Source organism: Miscanthus floridulus, chromosome 16 (assembly GCF_019320115.1).
Source record: "Miscanthus floridulus cultivar M001 chromosome 16, ASM1932011v1, whole genome shotgun sequence".
Taxonomy (NCBI): domain Eukaryota; kingdom Viridiplantae; phylum Streptophyta; class Magnoliopsida; order Poales; family Poaceae; genus Miscanthus; species Miscanthus floridulus.
Window position 1 is genome coordinate 3,064,720 of NC_089595.1, and position 18,946 is coordinate 3,083,665.

Genomic DNA, 18,946 nt, shown 5'->3' on the forward strand with positions numbered 1-18,946 from the left:
GGGGGAATTGAACATGACACGGAGACTCTCCATAGGCTCCTCACAGAGGAGCCAGAATCGTCCTCCAGCTCTGACTCTAGCAGGGGGAGCCATCACCCTTCCCAGGAATGCTTCATGGCGCGAACCCCCGAGGGGCACGTCGAAAGCATCTCCGGGGAGGAGGCTACCCCAACGAGCAACCCTGACGGCAGGTCCGGAGAGGAGGCAGCAGCCCCATCTTGCTTGAGGATGGAGCAGCTAAGAGCCCAGAAGTGGGAGATCGATGAGGCCGGACAAGGGCTCGTGCGGGAGTACGCGGACATCAATCGCGAGATCGAACGCCACGAAAATGGTGGGCGCGCGCGTGCCACGGCCCGCACCATACACCAGAGGATCCTCACCGATGACGGGACCCTCCCTCACTTCACTCAGGCGAGCCAGAACATCGCCGCTACGATGGCCTTGCTGCACGGCCTTCCAGAGGCCGTGACGTCCGATGATCGCTGAGCCCACCGAGAGATTCGCACGTTGCTCGAGTGTGCGGCGGCGCAGCAGCCAGAAACCTCGTTGTCTCAATGACGCGAGCCCGACGCCAGCCAGCGCATGCCCTCGGTGCGCCCCGCCAAGGACGCGTCTGTTCACCAGACACCGCCAGGCAGCAGGCTACACACCGCTGTCCCGGTACATCAACGCCTCGGCCACAACCGCGACGTACGCAGCACCATCGACGCCCGCAGGCGCACCCACGATGATGCAAGGGAAGGAGCCCGCCGCGGCTATCATCCTCGCCTCAGCGGACGCTACGACAGCGGCAAGGATCGGAGCCCGAGCCCTGGCCTACCAGGCCCTCAGGCCTTCGGCGGAAACATCCTTAATGCTGCTTTCCCACCAAGGTACCGACCGCCCACCAATATCCCTAAATATTCTGGGGAAACAAACCCCGGGCTTTGGTGCGAGTGGTTGGAGCACCTACCGCCCACCACTATCGGCTTGCCTGTCAAGCTGGTGGTGCGAGTGATGACAATTTCATTATTCGCAATCTCCCGCTATTCTTGGCCGATTCGGCATGAACGTGGTTGGAGCACCTACCGTCCAACGCTATTCAAAGTTGGGCGGATCTGATTGAGATCTTTGTGGGGAACTTCCAGGGCACGTACAAACGCCCTAGAAACCCATGGGACCTCAAGAACTGCCGCTAGAAAGCCGATGAAACCCTCCGCGGGTACATCCGACGCTTCTCCTAGCAGTGCAACGAGCTCCCTAACGTCGTCGACGCCGACGTGATAGGAGCCTTTCTATCCGGGACAACCTGCGAGTCTTTGGTTCACAAGCTGGGGCGTAGGGGCCCGCGGACCACCAAGGAACTCCTGGACATCGCCACCAGCCATGCCTCAGGAGAAGAGGCGGTCGGAGCCATCTTCGACCGTTCCGACGGCAAGGCGAGGCGGGACGAGGACGCCGGCGAAGGCACCTCCAACCGTCCCGCCAAAAGAAAGAATAAGATGCAACGGCGCAACAACTCGCTCGTGGCCGCTGCCGACTACAAAGGTGGTCGGAAGCCTACGGAGGGCACTTCGAACCACTTTGAGAAAATGCTCGAGGGGCCATGCCCAAACCATGCTTTCCCGGCCAAGCATCTATACAAGGAATGTGGCCTCATGCGCAAATACTTGTCCGGAGGCCTCAACAAAGGGGAGCAGGGGAAGGAACCTGCCCCTAGCATAGACGACGCTGAGGAGAAGGACGACGCCTTCCCAACGCCAAACGGTGCCCTCATGATCTTCGGAGGATCAGCGGCCTATGACTCCAAACGCCGCCAGAAGGTCACGTGCCGCGAGGTCTATACGGCTAGACCGGCCACGCCTGCCTTCCTCCGGTGGTCAGAATCCGCCATAACCTTCGACCGGACCGACCATCCGGATGCCATCCCACACCCGGGAAGGTACCCGCTTGTTGTTGATCCGATCGTCGGCCCAAAGCAACTCACGAAAGTACTGATGGACGGAGGCAGCGGCCTCAACATCATGTACGCCAAGATGCTCGACGAGATGGGCATCGACCGAACGAACCTCCGCCCCATCCGAGCACCTTTCCATGGCGTCGTGCCTAGTAGGCAGGCTGTGCCACTGGGGAAGATCGATCTGCCCGTCACTTTCAGTTATCAGTCCAATTACAGGACTAAGACCCTCACCTTCGATGTAGTGGGGTTCCCGAGAACTTTCCACGCCATCCTGGGATGACCGTGTTACGCGAAGTTCATGGCCATCCCCAACTATACATACCTTAAGATGAAGATGCTGGGTCCCCATGGGGTCATCACCGTTGGCACCTCCTTCCAGCACGCTTACGAGTGCAAAGTCGAATGCTACGGTCATGCCTCCGCAGTCGTCGCCTCCAAGGAACTGGCCACCCTCAGGGAGGAGGTTGCCGAAAAAATGCCAGATGCCAAGAAATCAACCGGGTCGTTCGAATCGGCGGAAGGGTCCAAGGAGGTCCTCGTGGACCCCAGTAGCTCTGAGGCTAAAAGGGTACGCATTGGTACAGCGCTCTCCTCCGAATAGGAAAGTGCGCTCGTCGACTTCCTCCGCGATAACAAAGACATCTTTGCGTGGAAACCCTCGGATATGCTAGGCATCCCGAGGGAGGTCGCCGAGCATACCTTGAAAATCCACCCAGGCTCCAAGCCGGTGAAGCAACGCCTGCACCGCTTCGACGAGGAAAAGCGCAGGGCCATCGGTGAAGAGATAGCAAAACTATTGGCCGCTGGGTTCATCAGGGAAGTTCACCACCCAGAGTGGTTAGCAAATCTGGTTCTTGTGTGAAAGAAGAACGGGAAATGGAGGATGTGTGTCGATGACACGGGCCTCAACAAGGCATGCCCGAAGGACCCGTTTCCTTTGCCATGCATAGACCAAATAGTCGATTCTACCTCAGGGTGCGAAACCCTCTACTTTCTTGACGCATACTCCGGCTATCACCAGATCGTGATGAAAGAGTCCGACCAGCTTGCGACGTCTTTTATCACCCCCTTCGGATCGTTCTGCTACATTTTAATGCCGTTCGGTCTGAAGAACGCTGGGGCAACTTACCAATGCTGTATGCTCAACTGCTTCGGGGACCTCATCGGGTGGACCGTTGAGGCCTACGTCGACGACATCGTAGTTAAGTCCAAGCGGGCTGACCACCTTGTCGCCAACCTTAAACAAACCTTTGTGAAACTACGGGCAAATGGCATCAAACTCAATCCCAAAAAGTGTGTTTTCGGGGTCCCGAGGGGCATGCTGCTTGGCTTCATTGTCTCCAAGCGTGGCATCGAAGCCAACCTGGAGAAAATCTCAGCCATCACAAGGATGGGCCCGATCCAGAACATAAAGGGGGTTCAGCGGATCATAGGGTGCCTCACCGCCCTCAGCCGATTCATTTCGCGCCTCGGCGAACGAGGACTCCCCCTTTATCGACTCCTGAAGAAAGCCGACCGCTTCGAGTGGACAGCCGAGGCCCAGGAGGCGCCTGACATGGTCAAGTTACTTCTAACAAAACCCCCGGTCCTGGTTCCTCCAAGCAACGGAGAATCCCTCCTGCTGTACATAGCGGCCACCATGCAAGTGGTCAGCGCTGCCTTAGTAGTAGAGCAGGAAGAAGAGGGGCACACCTTCAAGGTGCAGCACCCCGTATATTTCATCAGCGAGGTACTATCCAACTCCAAAACCTGCTACTCTCAAATCCAGAAACTCCTCTACACCGTCCTCATCACCAAGAGGAAGCTACGCCACTACTTCGAGTCACACCCTGTGACAGTCATGACGTCGTTCCCCCTCGACGAGGTCGTCCATAGCCAGGACACCACAGGGAGAACTACAAAGTGGGCACTCGAGCTGATGGATCAAGGCATTACATATGCCCCCTGAATGGCGATCAAATCCCAGGTGCTGGCTGACTTCATCGCGGAATGGACCGAGGTCTAGATGCCACCAGCAGTCGTCGATCAAGAGTACTGGACGATGTACTTCGATGGGTCGCTAATGAAAAAGGGCGCTGGCGTGGGACTAGTCTTTGTATCACCCCTCGAGGTCCGCATGAGGTACATGGTTTGGCTCCATTTCCCCTCATCAAACAATATCGCCGAATACGAAGCGCTCATCAACGGCCTGCGAATCGCCATCGAGCTGGGCATCCGACGCCTCAGCATCAGGGGCGACTCCGCCCGACCCCGAGGTCATGGAGCTTGAAGAGGATCCAGCAGTAGAGCCCGACCCTCTCAATGACTAGAGAACGCTTTACCTCGACTATCTCCTCCGCGACACACTACCGGTAGACAAGATGGAAGCCCGACGGCTTGCACGTCGCGCCAAGTCCTTCATTCTTATTGAAGGCAAACTCTACAAACAGAGCCACACTGGGATCCTACAGCTCTGTATCCCTAGCGAATTGGGAAAACTTTTGCTGAGCGATATCCACGGTGGGGTCTGTGGTCACCATGCCACGCCAAGGACCTTGGTTGGAAACACATTCCGACAGGGCATCTACTGGCCAACCGCAGTAGCCGATGCCGAGCAAATTGTACGCACTTGCGAAGGGTGTCAATACTACGCTCGGTAGACTCACCTCCCGGCCTAGGCGCTCTAGATGATCCCCATCACATGGCCCTTCGCGGTCTGGGGGCTCGACCTAGTTGGGCCACTCAAAAAGGCACCCGGGGGCTTCACCCACCTGCTTGTCACCATAGACAAGTTTACGAAATGGATCGAAGCTCGACCGATCTCCACGATCAAATCTGAACAAGCTGTGTTGTTCTTCCTCGACATCATCCACCACTTTGGAGTACCAAACTCCATCATCACAGATAATGGCACACAGTTCACCGGTAGGAAATTCATTTGATTCTACGATGAACAACACATCCGGATCGATTGGGCGGCCGTCGCGCACCCCCGGATGAATGGACAGGTTTAGCACGCAAACGGCATGCTCCTGCAGGGCCTCAAGCCCAGGATCTTCGACCAATTGAACAAGTTCAGCGCGCGCTGGGTTGCCGAGCTCCCAGTGGTGCTCTGGAGCCTAAGGACAACTCCCAGCCGAGCCACCGGCTACACACCTTTCTTCATGGTTTATGGTTCTGAGGCCGTTCTCCCAACAGACCTTGACTATGGAGCGCCAAAAATCAGAGCATATGATGAACAGGGGGCCGAGGCATCCCACCAAGATGCCATGGACCAAATAGACGAAGCCGCGACATCGCCCTCCTCCGTTCGGCCAAGTACCAGCAGGTGTTATGATGGTACCACAGCCGACGGGTTCGGGGCCGAGCCTTTAACGTCGGGGACCTTGTCCTCCGCCTCATGTAGAGCAACAAGGACCGCCATAAGCTCTCCTCGCCCTGGGAGGGGCCATATGTTGTCGCGGAAGTACTCCGCCCAGGCGCCTACAGGTTGAAAACCATCAACGGCGAGGTCTTCACCAACGCCTGGAACATTGAGCTACTACATCGTTTTTACCCTTAAATAAACGCATGTTTTTTCTTATCAGTTTTTGTCTTTACAAAACCACGATCTTTAGTGACATCCGACCCCTGCAAATCATGAGGGGCCAGACCTCACTTGGGGGCTGATACAAATAATACAAGTATGTTTATCTTGCAAACACTTCATGTGTTATCTTTGCAAACTTTCTCTAAGTTTTCCATTCTTCTCATAACAAGTCCTAAAGACTAAGATTTTGGGAACAAATTCTGAATACGATTGGTAGGACTATGGGAGATCCACGCCCTAGCGGCTACAACCTCTTTGCTAACCAGCATGATCAGAGCTAATCCACCCGCACTCCTAGTTTTTTAAACTTGAGCCATGGGAAGGCATCGAAACCTCTTCTACAAGAAGAGGAAGCTGAAAAGCTATTTGCCGTAACAAAAGATGGAAAATTTGTTCATTTTTGCACAAATTCACCACTTACAAAGTAATTTCATCACACAAAGGACTAATGTACTCCTAAAATTCAAAGGACTATTCACTCAGGGGCTCCCCTAAACTTATTCAATTATAGTCTCTACTTAGCTTTACTACAAGTACTACTATGGTCGCCGCGCCAAGCTCTCCATCGGCAACGTCCGGGCATGTACACGGGCCAGTTCGTCTACTGCGGCCGCCGCACAACGCTCTCCATTAGCAACGTCCCACCGCTCCGTGGGATCTTCGAAGGCACCATCATCTGCAATGTCGAGCACCGCACCGGCGAATGTGGTCCCCTCCGCCGGGGCACCCAGGGACTACGCCATCGTCATCAGCTCCAACCCCAACAATGGCGTCGGGGCAGGGGGTGCTTCCCGCTGAAGGAAGGCCGCAGCGAACGATGGCAAGGTCGACGACGCTCGGCACCCTCTAGTGCCCCTCCTCCATCGGTGGCGGCGGTCCCTCCATAGCAAGGGTGGCTCGCACCATCTCATCTACGTTGGATGACCTCCAGCTCAACATCCCGCTCTGGATTCACAAGCAGATCTGTGAGTTGCTCTCTCCCTCACATCACCCTCTCTTACTCAGGAACCGCCACATTCGGTGGAAAGGAAGGAGAAGTGGTAGCGGCTCAGAGACTGGCTAGGGAATGGGATGAGAACTCCTCTCCCCCTCCCTATTTAAAGAAGGGACACAGTAGCGGAGGAAAGGCGAAAGGTTGGGACAAAAAACTCTCTGCCTTCCCCTATTCAATACAAATGTGAAATCAATGCTGACAGAAATCTGAGGGGATGCGCCGAAAACGACGGGACGCGCTCTGGTCGATGGGACGCTGCCTGGCTAGACCATGGAACAACCCAACAACGAAACCTCCCTCCAGGGGGAGCCCAACGGGCCTCCTGGGTCGATCGAGCGGCCCAGGCAAAACAATGAACAAACGACCAATGGAAAGATAAGCACCCCTGTTTACTTACTTTGAGTGTTGATTTCTTTACCGAGCCTCCGACCCCAGCAACGGCAGGGGCACGGACATCGCTCGGGGGCTACCGAGGGTGCCTGTTTGTTTAAACACCCTCTTAGCCCGACCCCTCCTTACGTTTGAGAAACTGGAAGCACGGCGTGTGGGAATATAATGATGAATACAACTGGACGAACCACCAGACCCTATGCCCCGACGGCTATGGTGTTTTTTGTTCACCAGCATAATCGCGTTCACAGTTCCTCACATTACTAGCCTTAGCTCCCGCCTTCCCGAAAGGAGTTTGGAGGGGTCCACCTACAAAGCCCCCTTTCAGGGGGGAAGCTGACAGATCGCTTAAAAATCAATCGAGCGGCTCGGATCGCCGCCAAGAGACAAAAACAAAAATAGCAATACTTATCTAGGTTACGCTGGCCTCGTCGCAAACGTCAGACCCGAACCTGCCATGGACATATCTGGTAGGAGCTTCCCATGGCTCATACCACCAAGGTAATGTTACCGACCCCCTCTTTTGTTTCGATTAAACTATATGCCAAATCCATACATCCAAACGTTGCATATGCAAATTCTTGCATCTCAACGCTTCGTGTCGCGTCACGAAGCGGTAGCCGCCTCATTCAATATGAGCGACGCCTGACTGGGGTTTGAAGGCCGGCCCGCGAAGGGCTCCAGTCCGCCTCGTGTCAAACAGAGCCAGGGGAGAAAAACCAAAATGAACCCAGCGGCCTCGCCCGACCCCGTTCAGAACTGGACAGGGACATCTCGACCTTTCTCGTTTGATTCTAACCTCGAGCCAGACCCACAGAATCTCCGTCGAGGAGAGGCCAACGGGCCTCCTGAGCCCATCGAACGGCTCGGGCATCTACCGGGAGGTGGGTTAGGAAGTAGTGGAATGCCACATGAGGGCCCTACCGACCCCGTCAACGAATGATGGATCCAGATTCCACACGAACATACCCGTTAGCGAGCTCATTAAGCGCGACACTCGAGCCATCGAGGCAAGTGTCGTCAACTCAGCCCCTCTAGTTGCGGAAACCGAGGATGGGGTAGCACGTGAAAACACGGTCGACCCCTAACCGACCCTAAAGGGCTCAGGGGCTCAAGCCGCTCGATCCATGATCGAGAGATCGAGGTTCAATGGCTGACCAGCGAAGGGTCCAGCGCCGCCTCGTGTCAAACAAGAGCTAGGAAAGAAAACACAGATGAGCCTCAACGGCCTTTGCCCGACCCGCATTAAGGCAAATAGGGTCATCTCAACCTTCTTGTTCAATCCAGCCTCTAGTCGAGCCCATAGAAACCCCATTGAGGGGGAATCCGTTGGAAGGCGGGCCAAGGAGTAATAGAACGCCACCCTAGGGCTTCGCCGACCCTGTCGTGAAGCAAACGGGATCGGATTCCGTCCGAACATCCCCGTTAGCGAGCTCATAACGTACGGTCACACAGCGATCATCAAAGTCCTTAGCAAGGGGTACGAGTAAATACAAACGTAAGTTCACCTCCCTCGCTCCAGTCTCTAGTAACATCTGACCCCAGCAACCGCAAGGGGTTAGATCTCACTCGGGGGCTGATAAAGGTATGGCTACCCCCTTTCTTTTTTTGAAAAAACATTACATTAGACCTCCTCTTCGCATCAAGACTGGTGGCAAGGTTTGGGGGAACAGACTGGTAAGACCGCAAAAAGCCCACGCCTAGACAGCTACGGTAATTTTGCTCACCAGCGCAATCAAAAGTTCCCCTAAAAAACCTCGGGCCCTACGGTCTTAACAAATGGAAGGGTCGATTGTCTAAATCTTTTTTATCATAAAAAGAGAAGAAGGTAAGATCAAACAAACGAAATGAAAATTACAAAACCGTTTCTAGGACACAAAAGTACTGACACTTGTTCACATATTACAGATAAGTGTTTATCAAACTAACTCCTTCCGCGAAGGGAGAACCTCTTCTTTCAACCTGTTCGCTAGGTTTTGTGCGAGGGGAGCCACTACCTTTTCCATCTCGTCTAGCTCATTGTCATCATAGACAGGCACGAAGCCATGGCTCATTGCCTCTAGGTTAATCTCCTGAGCATAATGGGAATGGGCGACAGCAAAGGCTTGGGTGACCCCGGTGTGAAAGGCATCCTCCTCAAGTTGGCCCACCCGTGCCGTGATACCCATGGCACGAGCCGTGAGCGAGCTGGTTTCCACCGGTTGCGCCACCCCCAGGGCATCAATGACCACCCCGATAGCGGCTTGCAGAAGGTTGTGCTCATCGCTCTCGGTCCAGAGGATCCCTCGCACTTCAGTAAGCTCTTTCTCCAGCCTAGCAGCAACGCTCTCAACGTCCAACCTTCGGTTCACCGCGACTCCAAGATCCGCCCAGAGGGAGTCGGCCACCCCACGCGCCTCGTCACGCTCCCGGGTGGCCCGATCACGATCCTCACAGGCTGCACTATGCTCCGAGCGAAGTCTTTCCTCGGTCCGGCATACCTCATCCCGCTCCTCGCGCAACCAGATGATCGTCTCAGCGTCCTGGTCCGCCCTCTGCTGCAACGCCGCGAACCTCTCCTCAGCCTTCAGCCTTCAGCTTGAGGTCTCGGCGGCCATCCACTAGACCGGCGGCTCGCCCCGTGCGGGGGAGCGGCTGCCTCCTGACAACAGGGCCACAGGTGGCTCCCTTCTGATCCTCCCCACCACTGTCACGATGCCCGAAGACCCTTCGGCCACGTCCTCCTCCATCCGGCCTGCCCCGAGCACCACGGCCTGGACCGCCGGTGGCGTGGATTGCACCACCCCCTCGAACGCCACCATGGCAGCGTCCGACCCCACCGGGCTTGTTGCGGTCACGGCCACCTCCGTCTGGTCCTCCAGCGGCGCGAACTGCGCTGCTCCATCGGATGCCACCACGGCTACACCCGACTCTGCCCAGCCCACGTCAGGCCCCGTCACTTGGGCCGCCGGGGGCACGGAATGCGCCACCCCCTCGAATGCCACCGCGGCTGCGTCCAGCTGCTATAGGCTTGGCGCAGTCGCGGCCACCTGCTCGGCAACCACCACGGGTGCCGCCGGATTGGCCAACGAGGCCACAACGTCAGTGCCGCTCTTGCCCGAAATAGGGGCGATGTCGGACAGCACCATCCGCCCTGCCTGAAGGGCAAGGCTCTTCTTGGGCGCCGGTCCTAGAGGGTGGCCCTATCGCAAGAATCTACGAAAAGGAAAAAAGACATAAAGCCGGAACAGAACAGTAAACAAGGGAAAACGAGGGGAATCAATGACATACTCTGACGCTTTTGGGCGACGGGTACGTTTGGGGGACGAACCCCTAGGCCCCTGCTCCAACTCATGTGGGCGGGACCGCTTCAAGCCTACCCCATGCTTCGAGGCAGGGGGCACGTCTCCCTTGTCTCCAAGGGCGCGGCGACAGGGCGGCTCCCCTCCATCGGCTCATGGGGCACGGCAATAGAGCCGTCCCCCTCCATCAGCTCACGGGGCGCGGCATCGGAGCCGCCCCCCTCCATCAGCACCTCGGGGGTAGCCACAGATCTGTCCCCGCCCATCCACTGATCCCCCGATGGCACCCCGAGGGTGACGGTGGATCCACCGGCTCCCACCGGACCCAGGGGCAGGCTCGGCTCCACCGTCCTCACAGACTCGCTTCCCTCCGCGTGGAACGAAAGGGGTCCCTGCATGGACAACGAGTCCTCGTTCTCCAGGTCACCCCAATCCATGCTGGCTGCTGCCTCATCGTCGTCGTCGTCATCGTTGTCGTCGTCATCACTGCTTACCTCCGCTCCTCGATCCCATGCCTGCTGCTTTCGTATCAACTCCTTCTTGAGCTCCCTTGTCCTCTTGTCCCACTCAGCCGCGGTGCGATTCGCCGCTGTCAGAACCCAGTCCTTCGGCTCTGGGTCTGGACTCTCCTTGAAAGAGAGTCTCCTCGGCTGGTCCCGCCATCCCAAAGTTAGCATCGAGGGGTCGAAAATTCAAGCAAAAAGAGGAGTGTGGGGAAAGAAAGCTTACGAAGTCAAAAAACCCCGGTTTCGGCCGCATTGGGGGATGCCCCAGCACTGGATACACATGATCGAGGACATCACCGGCGGAGTCCTTGATAGGCTCCATTGCCTCCTTGATGCGCTACGCCACCTTGGAGGGAGGAAGCGCTTCATCAACAAGCACCGTCCCTTCAAACGGCACTCCAGGCACCATCCGGAGCAGGGGGAGCGCGCGCGCCATCAGCGGCGCCACTCTCCTCGCGTGGTAGGCACCAAAGATCCCCGACCCCATCACGCCCCGGTCCTTCTGAGTATGGAGGGCGGCGAGAAGATCGGTGAGATGCTTCTTCTCCTTGGTCAGGACGCCCCACTTCCACGACTCCGGGGCCTCTTCGATGAGGCGCCCTGAATACTTCGGTAGGGGGGCATTCACGTCGTCCCTGATGTAAAACCACTACGAATGCCACTCCTTGTTGGAGGACGACAAACGCATCAACGGGTAGCCGCTCGCCCGAGCATGGCGTAGATGAATGCTGGCACATCCCATCGACACACTCACCTCCTTCCCCCCAATCCGCCTCTTCGACAGACTGATGGTAAAGAAGTGCCGCCACAGATCAAAGTGAGGATCGATCCCTAGGAAACCCTCACATAGGGCAACAAATGCCGCCATATGTTGAACCCCATTGGGAGTAAGGTGCTGCAACTCCACCTGGTAGTAATCCAACAGCCCCCGAAGAAATCTATGCGCAGGTACGGTGAATCCCCGCTCATGAAAGATAGCAAAAGACATGACATACCCTTCGGGTGGCAACGGCTGGTCCTCATCATCGGGCAGTAGCCACCCCTCGGCAACGGTTGATGGGCGGAGAAGGCCGCGGTGGACGAGGCCCTCCAAACGCTGAGGGGTAATTCCAGATCTGCCCCACAGGTCCATTGAGGCGTCGGAAAAAAAGGTGGGTGCGAGCTCGACGGCGGCTGCGACGCGGGCGCGAGCTTGACGGTGGCTACGATGCGGATGCAAGCCTAACAACGGCGGCAGTACGGGAGCTGGAGGCTAAAGCGATTGATGGCGGAAGATTCAGACGCGAAGGCGAGGAGACGAAATACGAAACCCTAGGGGTGAACCTTGTGGTTTTATAGGGGTGACGGATGCAAGAAGGGCAACCGTCCACCTCGATCTCCAAGCCTGCCACGCGCACCGCCATGTCACCTCGCGGGATACGCGCCCACGATCTCTATCCTTTCCCTCCAAAACCGCGCTAGATGGTTCGCATTCCCAAGTGGACCGGACTCTTTCCCCACAGAGGGAATATGGGTTAGAATGCTTCATCTCTGGCCCACCTGGGCCTGGAACGTCCAGGGATCAGCCCAACGGTCTCGACAACCAACCCAATAGTGGATGGGCCCATAAGCAACCAGAACCCAGGGATGCAAGCGTCACCAGGGCCTCGATCCGCAGTTGGGTTCCGGCCAGGCCGGCCCTGAATAAAATTCTCGCGAACGGAATACCACGTTTCCCTTAAAAATATCCAGTTGACGAAAAAACAAGTCTTATGGCCTTACCCATGGAGGGTCCGATACTACCCCCTAGGCGACTCTACTTGAATCACCCGGGGGCTCGGGGGCTACACCCATCGGGTGCGCTCACGCGCACCCTCTGGCGAATTAACTCCGATGAAGTCAAATACACCCCCCGGGCGATTCTACTCAAATCACCCAGGGGCTCGGGGGCTACACCCATCGGGTGCGCTCGCGCGCACCCACTGGCGAATTGACTTCGACGAAATCAAAAACACCCCCCGGGTGATTCTGTCCGAATCACACGGGGGCTCGGGGGCTACCGTCGGGGACCTAATACTGGGGTACCCAAGGAGGTGGAACTAATAACCATCGAACGTTAAAAACTCCCGAACGGACAAGGGCGCTACTGCGCTTCTTGCCCGAATGACGGGAGTTTGGTTCCGCCTTGCCCAACGCCCGTGGGCCAGCTCCGCCTCGCTCGAGGGCTAAGCGCTAGACTCCGCCTCGCCCGACGCCCGTGGGTCAGCTCCACCTCGCCCGAGGGCTAAGGGCTAGACTCCGCCTTGCCCGACGCCCATGGGCCAGCTTCGCCTCGCCAGAGGGCTAAGGGCTAGACTCCGCCCGCCCGACGCCCGTGGGTCAGCTCCGCCTCGCCCGAGGGCTAAGGGCTAGACTTCGCCTTGCTCGACGCCCGTGGGCCAGCTCTGCCTCACCCGAGGGCTAAGGGCTAGACTCCGCCTCGCCCAACGCCCATGGGCCAGCTCTGCCTCGCCCGAGGGCTAAGGGCTAGACTCCACCTCGCCCGACTGATAAAAGACAGGCTCTGCCTCGCCTGACAACCAATCCCCGCTCCCTCATGATGATAGGTACAGGGTGAGACAAGACGTTCGGGTCAACCACGGCATCAAGGACCATACCCCGCACCCCTGCAGGAAAGTACCATCAGGGCGTGACGGGACGGGCGCTTAGACCCTTCCAGGCGTAGCAGAGCCTGAATAGTGTTGCAGGCACGTGCTCTTCGCCCTACAGTGTTGTACGTGCCGCCTTCAGCCTTCGGGCGAAGAACCCGACACGGACATACGACAACCACTACATTCCAAGCTAGGACTCCCGTCTCCTACAGTGACAAACGAGCAGTCGCCACGCCATCCGCTCCCCACGGGGTCGGAGATCAACAACCCTGTCCGACACACCGCCCGCAGGAGCAGGATGGGACGCACCCACTTGCTAAAAGAGGCTAGGGCATGGCCTACGAAGATCAACAAGCACACCACTTCTGACACGGACTGCCATATTATACAGGGCAGGCGCGGGAAAAAAGGAAGACCCGGCTCCTTCTAAGGACCTTCTATGCCCTTGGTATTTTCATCTTTCTCCCATCTGTAGCCCCTACTCCCCCCTTGGTCTATAAAAGAGAGGGCAGGGCTCCCCACTAGAGGGACCGACTTTTGATGGACAACACAACACACATCATACACAGTCAAGCTGCTATCAGGCTCTTGACATCCTTTCGACCCTTCCATCAGAGACCTGGGACCAGTCCCTCTCTCGACCGTTTGTATCCCCTACTACGAACCATTTTCGGTGCTAATAACATGAGCAGCAACAGACTGGACGTAGGGACTTTCAGCCCAAACCAGTATAAATCTCGTGTCCTTTAGCGCACCATCCGGGCCTAACGCGCATAAATATAAATTTACTTGCCGGTGCTTATTCGAAACACCGACAATAAGTAATGGCAATAGTACAATAATGATTAAACATGAGCATCCTCAACATCATAGAATAATAATAAGAACCCAATATTCTATCAGTTTTCCAAGCCACTCGTGACCGTGAGCACGGCTGATATACCAGTTTTACACTCTACAGAGGTTGTACACTTTCACCATGAGCCATGATTTATCTTTTTGCCCAAGGTGATCAGCCTCTTGACCCACTACCAAGTAAGGTCAGCAGGGTTCACTATGAAGTCTTTCAAAGGTTCGTCTAACAAGTTAGAGCCGCTGGGTTTCCAATTGGCGAGGGAATATAGAGCCCCCCTTCCGAATGGCACATTCCGCGTAGGCTATACACATAGGGATAGAGGCCGCACTATACTTAGCTCGACAAACCCCTTCTGTGCCCCTTCAAGTAACCACTAACAAGCTAGAAAAGGTCCTCATACTTGACTAAAGCCAGAGTCATATAGCACTCATGGTTGTACTCTAAGTCCCGGATTTTGCTCACATATAAGTTCTTAGGGATTCCATGTTGCTAAAAAGCACATTTTAAACATCATTGCATATGCCATTAGTCAATATTAAGGAGCTTCTTGATTAAAGTAGAGCAACTAGCAAAACTACCCATATGCATAAACCATATGTATCAAGGATCAGGATAACAATGTGCTAGGATAAAATCCTTAAGGGTTGATCAAATTAGACACATGCATGAATGTAGTGGCATTAATGGTGAATAGGTATCAAGGAAAGCCCCATATTATACTTGCCTTAACACTTGCTCAAACTTCCTCATACTTTACTTTTGGTCATCACCTTCTGATCTTCAGCACTCAAACGATTCTTGTTCTACTCGTAGCAAGCACCACGCATAGGCAAACAGACAAGCAATAAAAGAAAGAAACTAAGAACAGTACACCACACAAGGTAAAAACAACGTACTAAGAAGAACTAGTTCTACGATCATGAGAAACGTCGAGAACGGAGCTATAATTAAAACAAGGACTACCAAAAAGTTTATGTTATAAAAGAAAGCAACTACGAGAATGATTTATGTGAATTATGAAGAACTATGTGAGTAACATTTATTCAGATGAAACAAATCATATTTAAACTTGAAAATCGAGTTGAAGCTAATCATATTTTATTTTGTAAATGCTATCACCTAATTTATTAAGCAAGTTATTAAGCTTTATCTTTGCAAAAGAAATAAACATGTGAGAGCATCTAATTCGAATTTTGTATATGAAACGTGTTTAAACTAAGCAAATTATTGTTTAAACACACATTTGTATTAGCAATTAATCAAATTAACATGTTATGCATAATCATCGAGATATAAAACCCATATTACTTTTAATTATATAAAACTAATTACAAGCTTATTAATCAGTTTAATATTTAGCTACATGTGGAAAAAAACATGTGACATGAAAACAATGGTACTATTGTATAGAGCACTTCGACATGAATCTAACGCAACTTGAATGGAGTAAAACAGAATTAAAACGAATAAACTACGGCTAAACACGTTTGGTGGCCAAACTGTAATTACCTTCATCTTCATCCTCTCCATCTTCTCACGAATCTAACGCAACTTGAATGGAGTAAAACAGAATTAAAACGAATAAACTACGGCTAAACACGTTTGGTGGCAAAACTGTAATTACCTTCATCTTCATCCTCTCCATCTTCTTCCTTTACGTAACGTACAGAGCAATGGCCGGTCATGGCCATGAAGGCTGCCACTGCTCGCGTGGAGGTAGTCGAGGACGGCCGGCCTAGACGGCCATTGCCGGCACGCGGCGGCGTGGAGGCCAAAGGTGACGTGGGACGGGGCAGGGCCCACTCGGCCACTGTAGGCACGGCGCCTGCTCCATGCGCACGGGAGCACATGACCGGAGGGGCTGGGGGCACGAGGAAGGGGCCTGAGCGGCGCATAGGCCAGGACGCACGGGACGGGCGGCGGCCGGGGTGGTGCGGCCAAGGCAGAGGGTGGCCGAAAACGGAGGAAGATGACCTATCCATGGAGCTCCTCGCCGAAAAAGAGAAAGAGAGGCTAGGGAAACGATCAAACGGACATGGATTTGAGAAAACAAGTATACCACGATGTAGACAACGAAGAGAGCTACCTCTTGGTGGTGGAATTTGCCGGAACGCCAAGGTTCGGCCGGAAAAGCTCACCGGAGAGTTCGCCGGAAACCTAGCTTTTCGGAACTTCGGCTTTAGATCTAGCGCGTTAGGAGTGGCGGCTCGAAAAAAGGATTTTACATCTGGAATCAGAGCGACGAGCACAACACCGGCACATATATAGTGATAGGGTTTGAGGTATGTGCAAAAACAGCCTATTTTATTATTTTCGAAATTAATTAATTTCGTGAATGAAATAATTACAGAAAAGTCTAGAATTGATATTTAAGCAACGAAAATTACTCCGAAAGCTCTAAAAATCCGAAGAAAATTCTTAGAGACATTTTAGAACATGGGAAACCCAAACAAAGTATTTGGAGCTCATGAAAAGATATTTTGGAGCATATAAAAATTAGATTATACTTAGAGAAAAGTGGGAAAAAGTTTCAGAAAAAGCTGAAAAAATTCCCGAGAAGTTTGTAGAGATTGATTGACGGACGAGGAACTCAACGGAGTGATTTGGAGAAGAGTAAGAGGATCTTGGGGTACTCCATACAGAAAGATTAAGATCTAAAGCTGAGATTTGATTACAGAAAAAGGCAGAGACAAGCAGAGAAAGATTAACGACTTACTAAACGCGTTTTAAAGACTTTGCTCACTCTTAACAGACAGAGAAGCAACAGGCAAACATCACATCAACCAAAAACCCATGAAATTCATTTAGAAAAGTTTGAAGATTCACATTTTTCCTATAACTTACTGATGCTAACTTAAACTAAACTTGGGAAATTTTATCCAAATATTAAAACATTTATTTTAATTAGTATTTTCTATGCACAACCCAAAATCCAAAATTTTAGGGTGTGACATGGACTCATGAGGCTCCGGACCATCGGCTCTAGGTCTGACGCTCCCCTACGACCAATCACATGTCGCCACGTGTCCTTGCTTTTCAAATCAACCGTTGGAGTGTGCAATGGCTCTCTACGCGCGCTCTAGACCGAGCCTCGGGACCCCAACAATGCCTTGGTCGGACCAATCGCAACCAAGGTCTCACACCTTCCAGTAAGGTTCCAGAATGAGATTTTCAGTCCGAACTCAGTCTGACGCCACTGGCCGGACTATGCACCAGGGTCTGACGCCTCCTCAGAATTTACATGGAGAACTCCCGAGAGCTCCAGGACATTTGGGACTCAGTCCGGCCGAGGCAGCCAGACCAAGCACCAGGGTCTGGAGCTCCCGCGCCCTCTCAACTATGCAACCTTCGAACCCACGTGAGAGAGACCAACACAGAGTCAGCAGCTGGCGCCACCACTGTTCACAACTAGGGTCAGCCGTCGGACTAGCGGCCCATGGGCCGACGCCAAGGCCAGCCAGGGTCCGATGGCCCTATAACTCCTCCTTTCTTCCCTTTTCTTCAACCCTTGCTTCCATGTGCTAACACTAATGTGTCCCAACACTTGTGCACTGTGTGTTAGCATTTCTCCAAAGCATTTCAAGGGTCAAGTTAGTCACACACTAGGTCCTAATGCATATGCATGAATCACTTCACCTAGTGGCACTTGATAACCGCTTTTACCATGATTTTCCCCTCTTCATAGTATGGCTATTTGTCCTAAACCCGGTCACACTATCTATAATGTCTTGACCGGTAAAACAAAATGGCCTTATTGCTTATACCTTTGCCTTGAGCCCATTTTGTTTTTCTCTTTCTTCTTTTCCAAGTTGGAGCACTTCATTCACCATCTTTTGGCCACCTTCATCACTTGAGTGCCATCTAGCTCCACCACTTGGGGTGAACCAATCTATCTCATATATCACTCAGAGCAAAGGGTTACTTCACTTAGGTTTCATCAATTATCCAAAACTAAACTAGGGCTTTTCACTTATGTATTAGGATATCATGAGATTGTAAATGTTGTTTTACATATGTTCTTTTTGACAAAACAAATTATGTACTTTTTGCAGACTTTTACCACAAGGTACACATATTACATAGCAAGTTTGTGGTATCTCCCGTTAACACTATGAACAGTAGTAAGTATCTCGTGGTATGATCCAAAAAAAACTACCTAAACCTTACATATGTTGTTAGCTCGACATTTAAAAATGTGAGAATTCTTAATTATAATGATTCTTTCTATCTGGAACATTATGCTTAATGTACTAATTACTGTTTAGTTTATATTTAACATCGACGTGCCAAAATATCAACTTATCTTAATCGAATTGCACAGGTTGAAATTATGCTCACGGGTCATCAAAAAAAGATAACTGGACTAGCATTTTTGCCATCAATGGAGGTGCTTGTATCTGCAGATGCTGATGCTCAGGTGTGAATTCTAATATATATCAAAATTAGCACTGGCAATTTTTTGATTTTTCTTATAAATTTAAGGATGCTGACAGTCGAATGTTATGTTTGTCGCATTTCATACCATCCATTAGTCCATTTTCTAAAATATATAAAGATCTATAAATACACTCCACTTTCTAAAAGATAGAAAGATCTATAAATATAGTATTGTTTCTTTCTGAATCATTTTTTTGTTGATTTTTACAGGAAAAAGAAATTTGCACCTATGTGTTTGGAGCATTGATGGTTAGGAGAAGATGAAATCAAGATACATCAAACATCCATCTAATGGTTCCGGTGCTTTAGTTGGTGATACAATGGTGCAATCTCATTATGATGAAA

The 18,946-nt window shown here is 52.7% G+C and overlaps 1 protein-coding gene and 1 pseudogene across 1 annotated transcript; both read left to right on the forward strand.

Annotated features, from left to right (window-relative positions):
* Positions 1 to 18,946, forward strand: part of LOC136513299 (uncharacterized) — a 218,825-nt pseudogene that overhangs the window by 55,341 nt on the left and 144,538 nt on the right.
* On the forward strand, positions 9,586 to 10,032 carry LOC136513671 (pheromone-regulated protein PRM7-like). The gene has a single exon (XM_066507634.1). The coding sequence runs from the start codon at positions 9,586 to 9,588 to the stop codon at positions 10,030 to 10,032; it is 447 nt and encodes a 148-aa protein (XP_066363731.1).

Coding starts and splice junctions, on each gene's coding strand:
- LOC136513671 (XM_066507634.1), top strand. CDS start 9,586: ATGCCCGAAGACCCTTCGGCCACGTCCTCCTCCATCCGGCCTGCCCCG.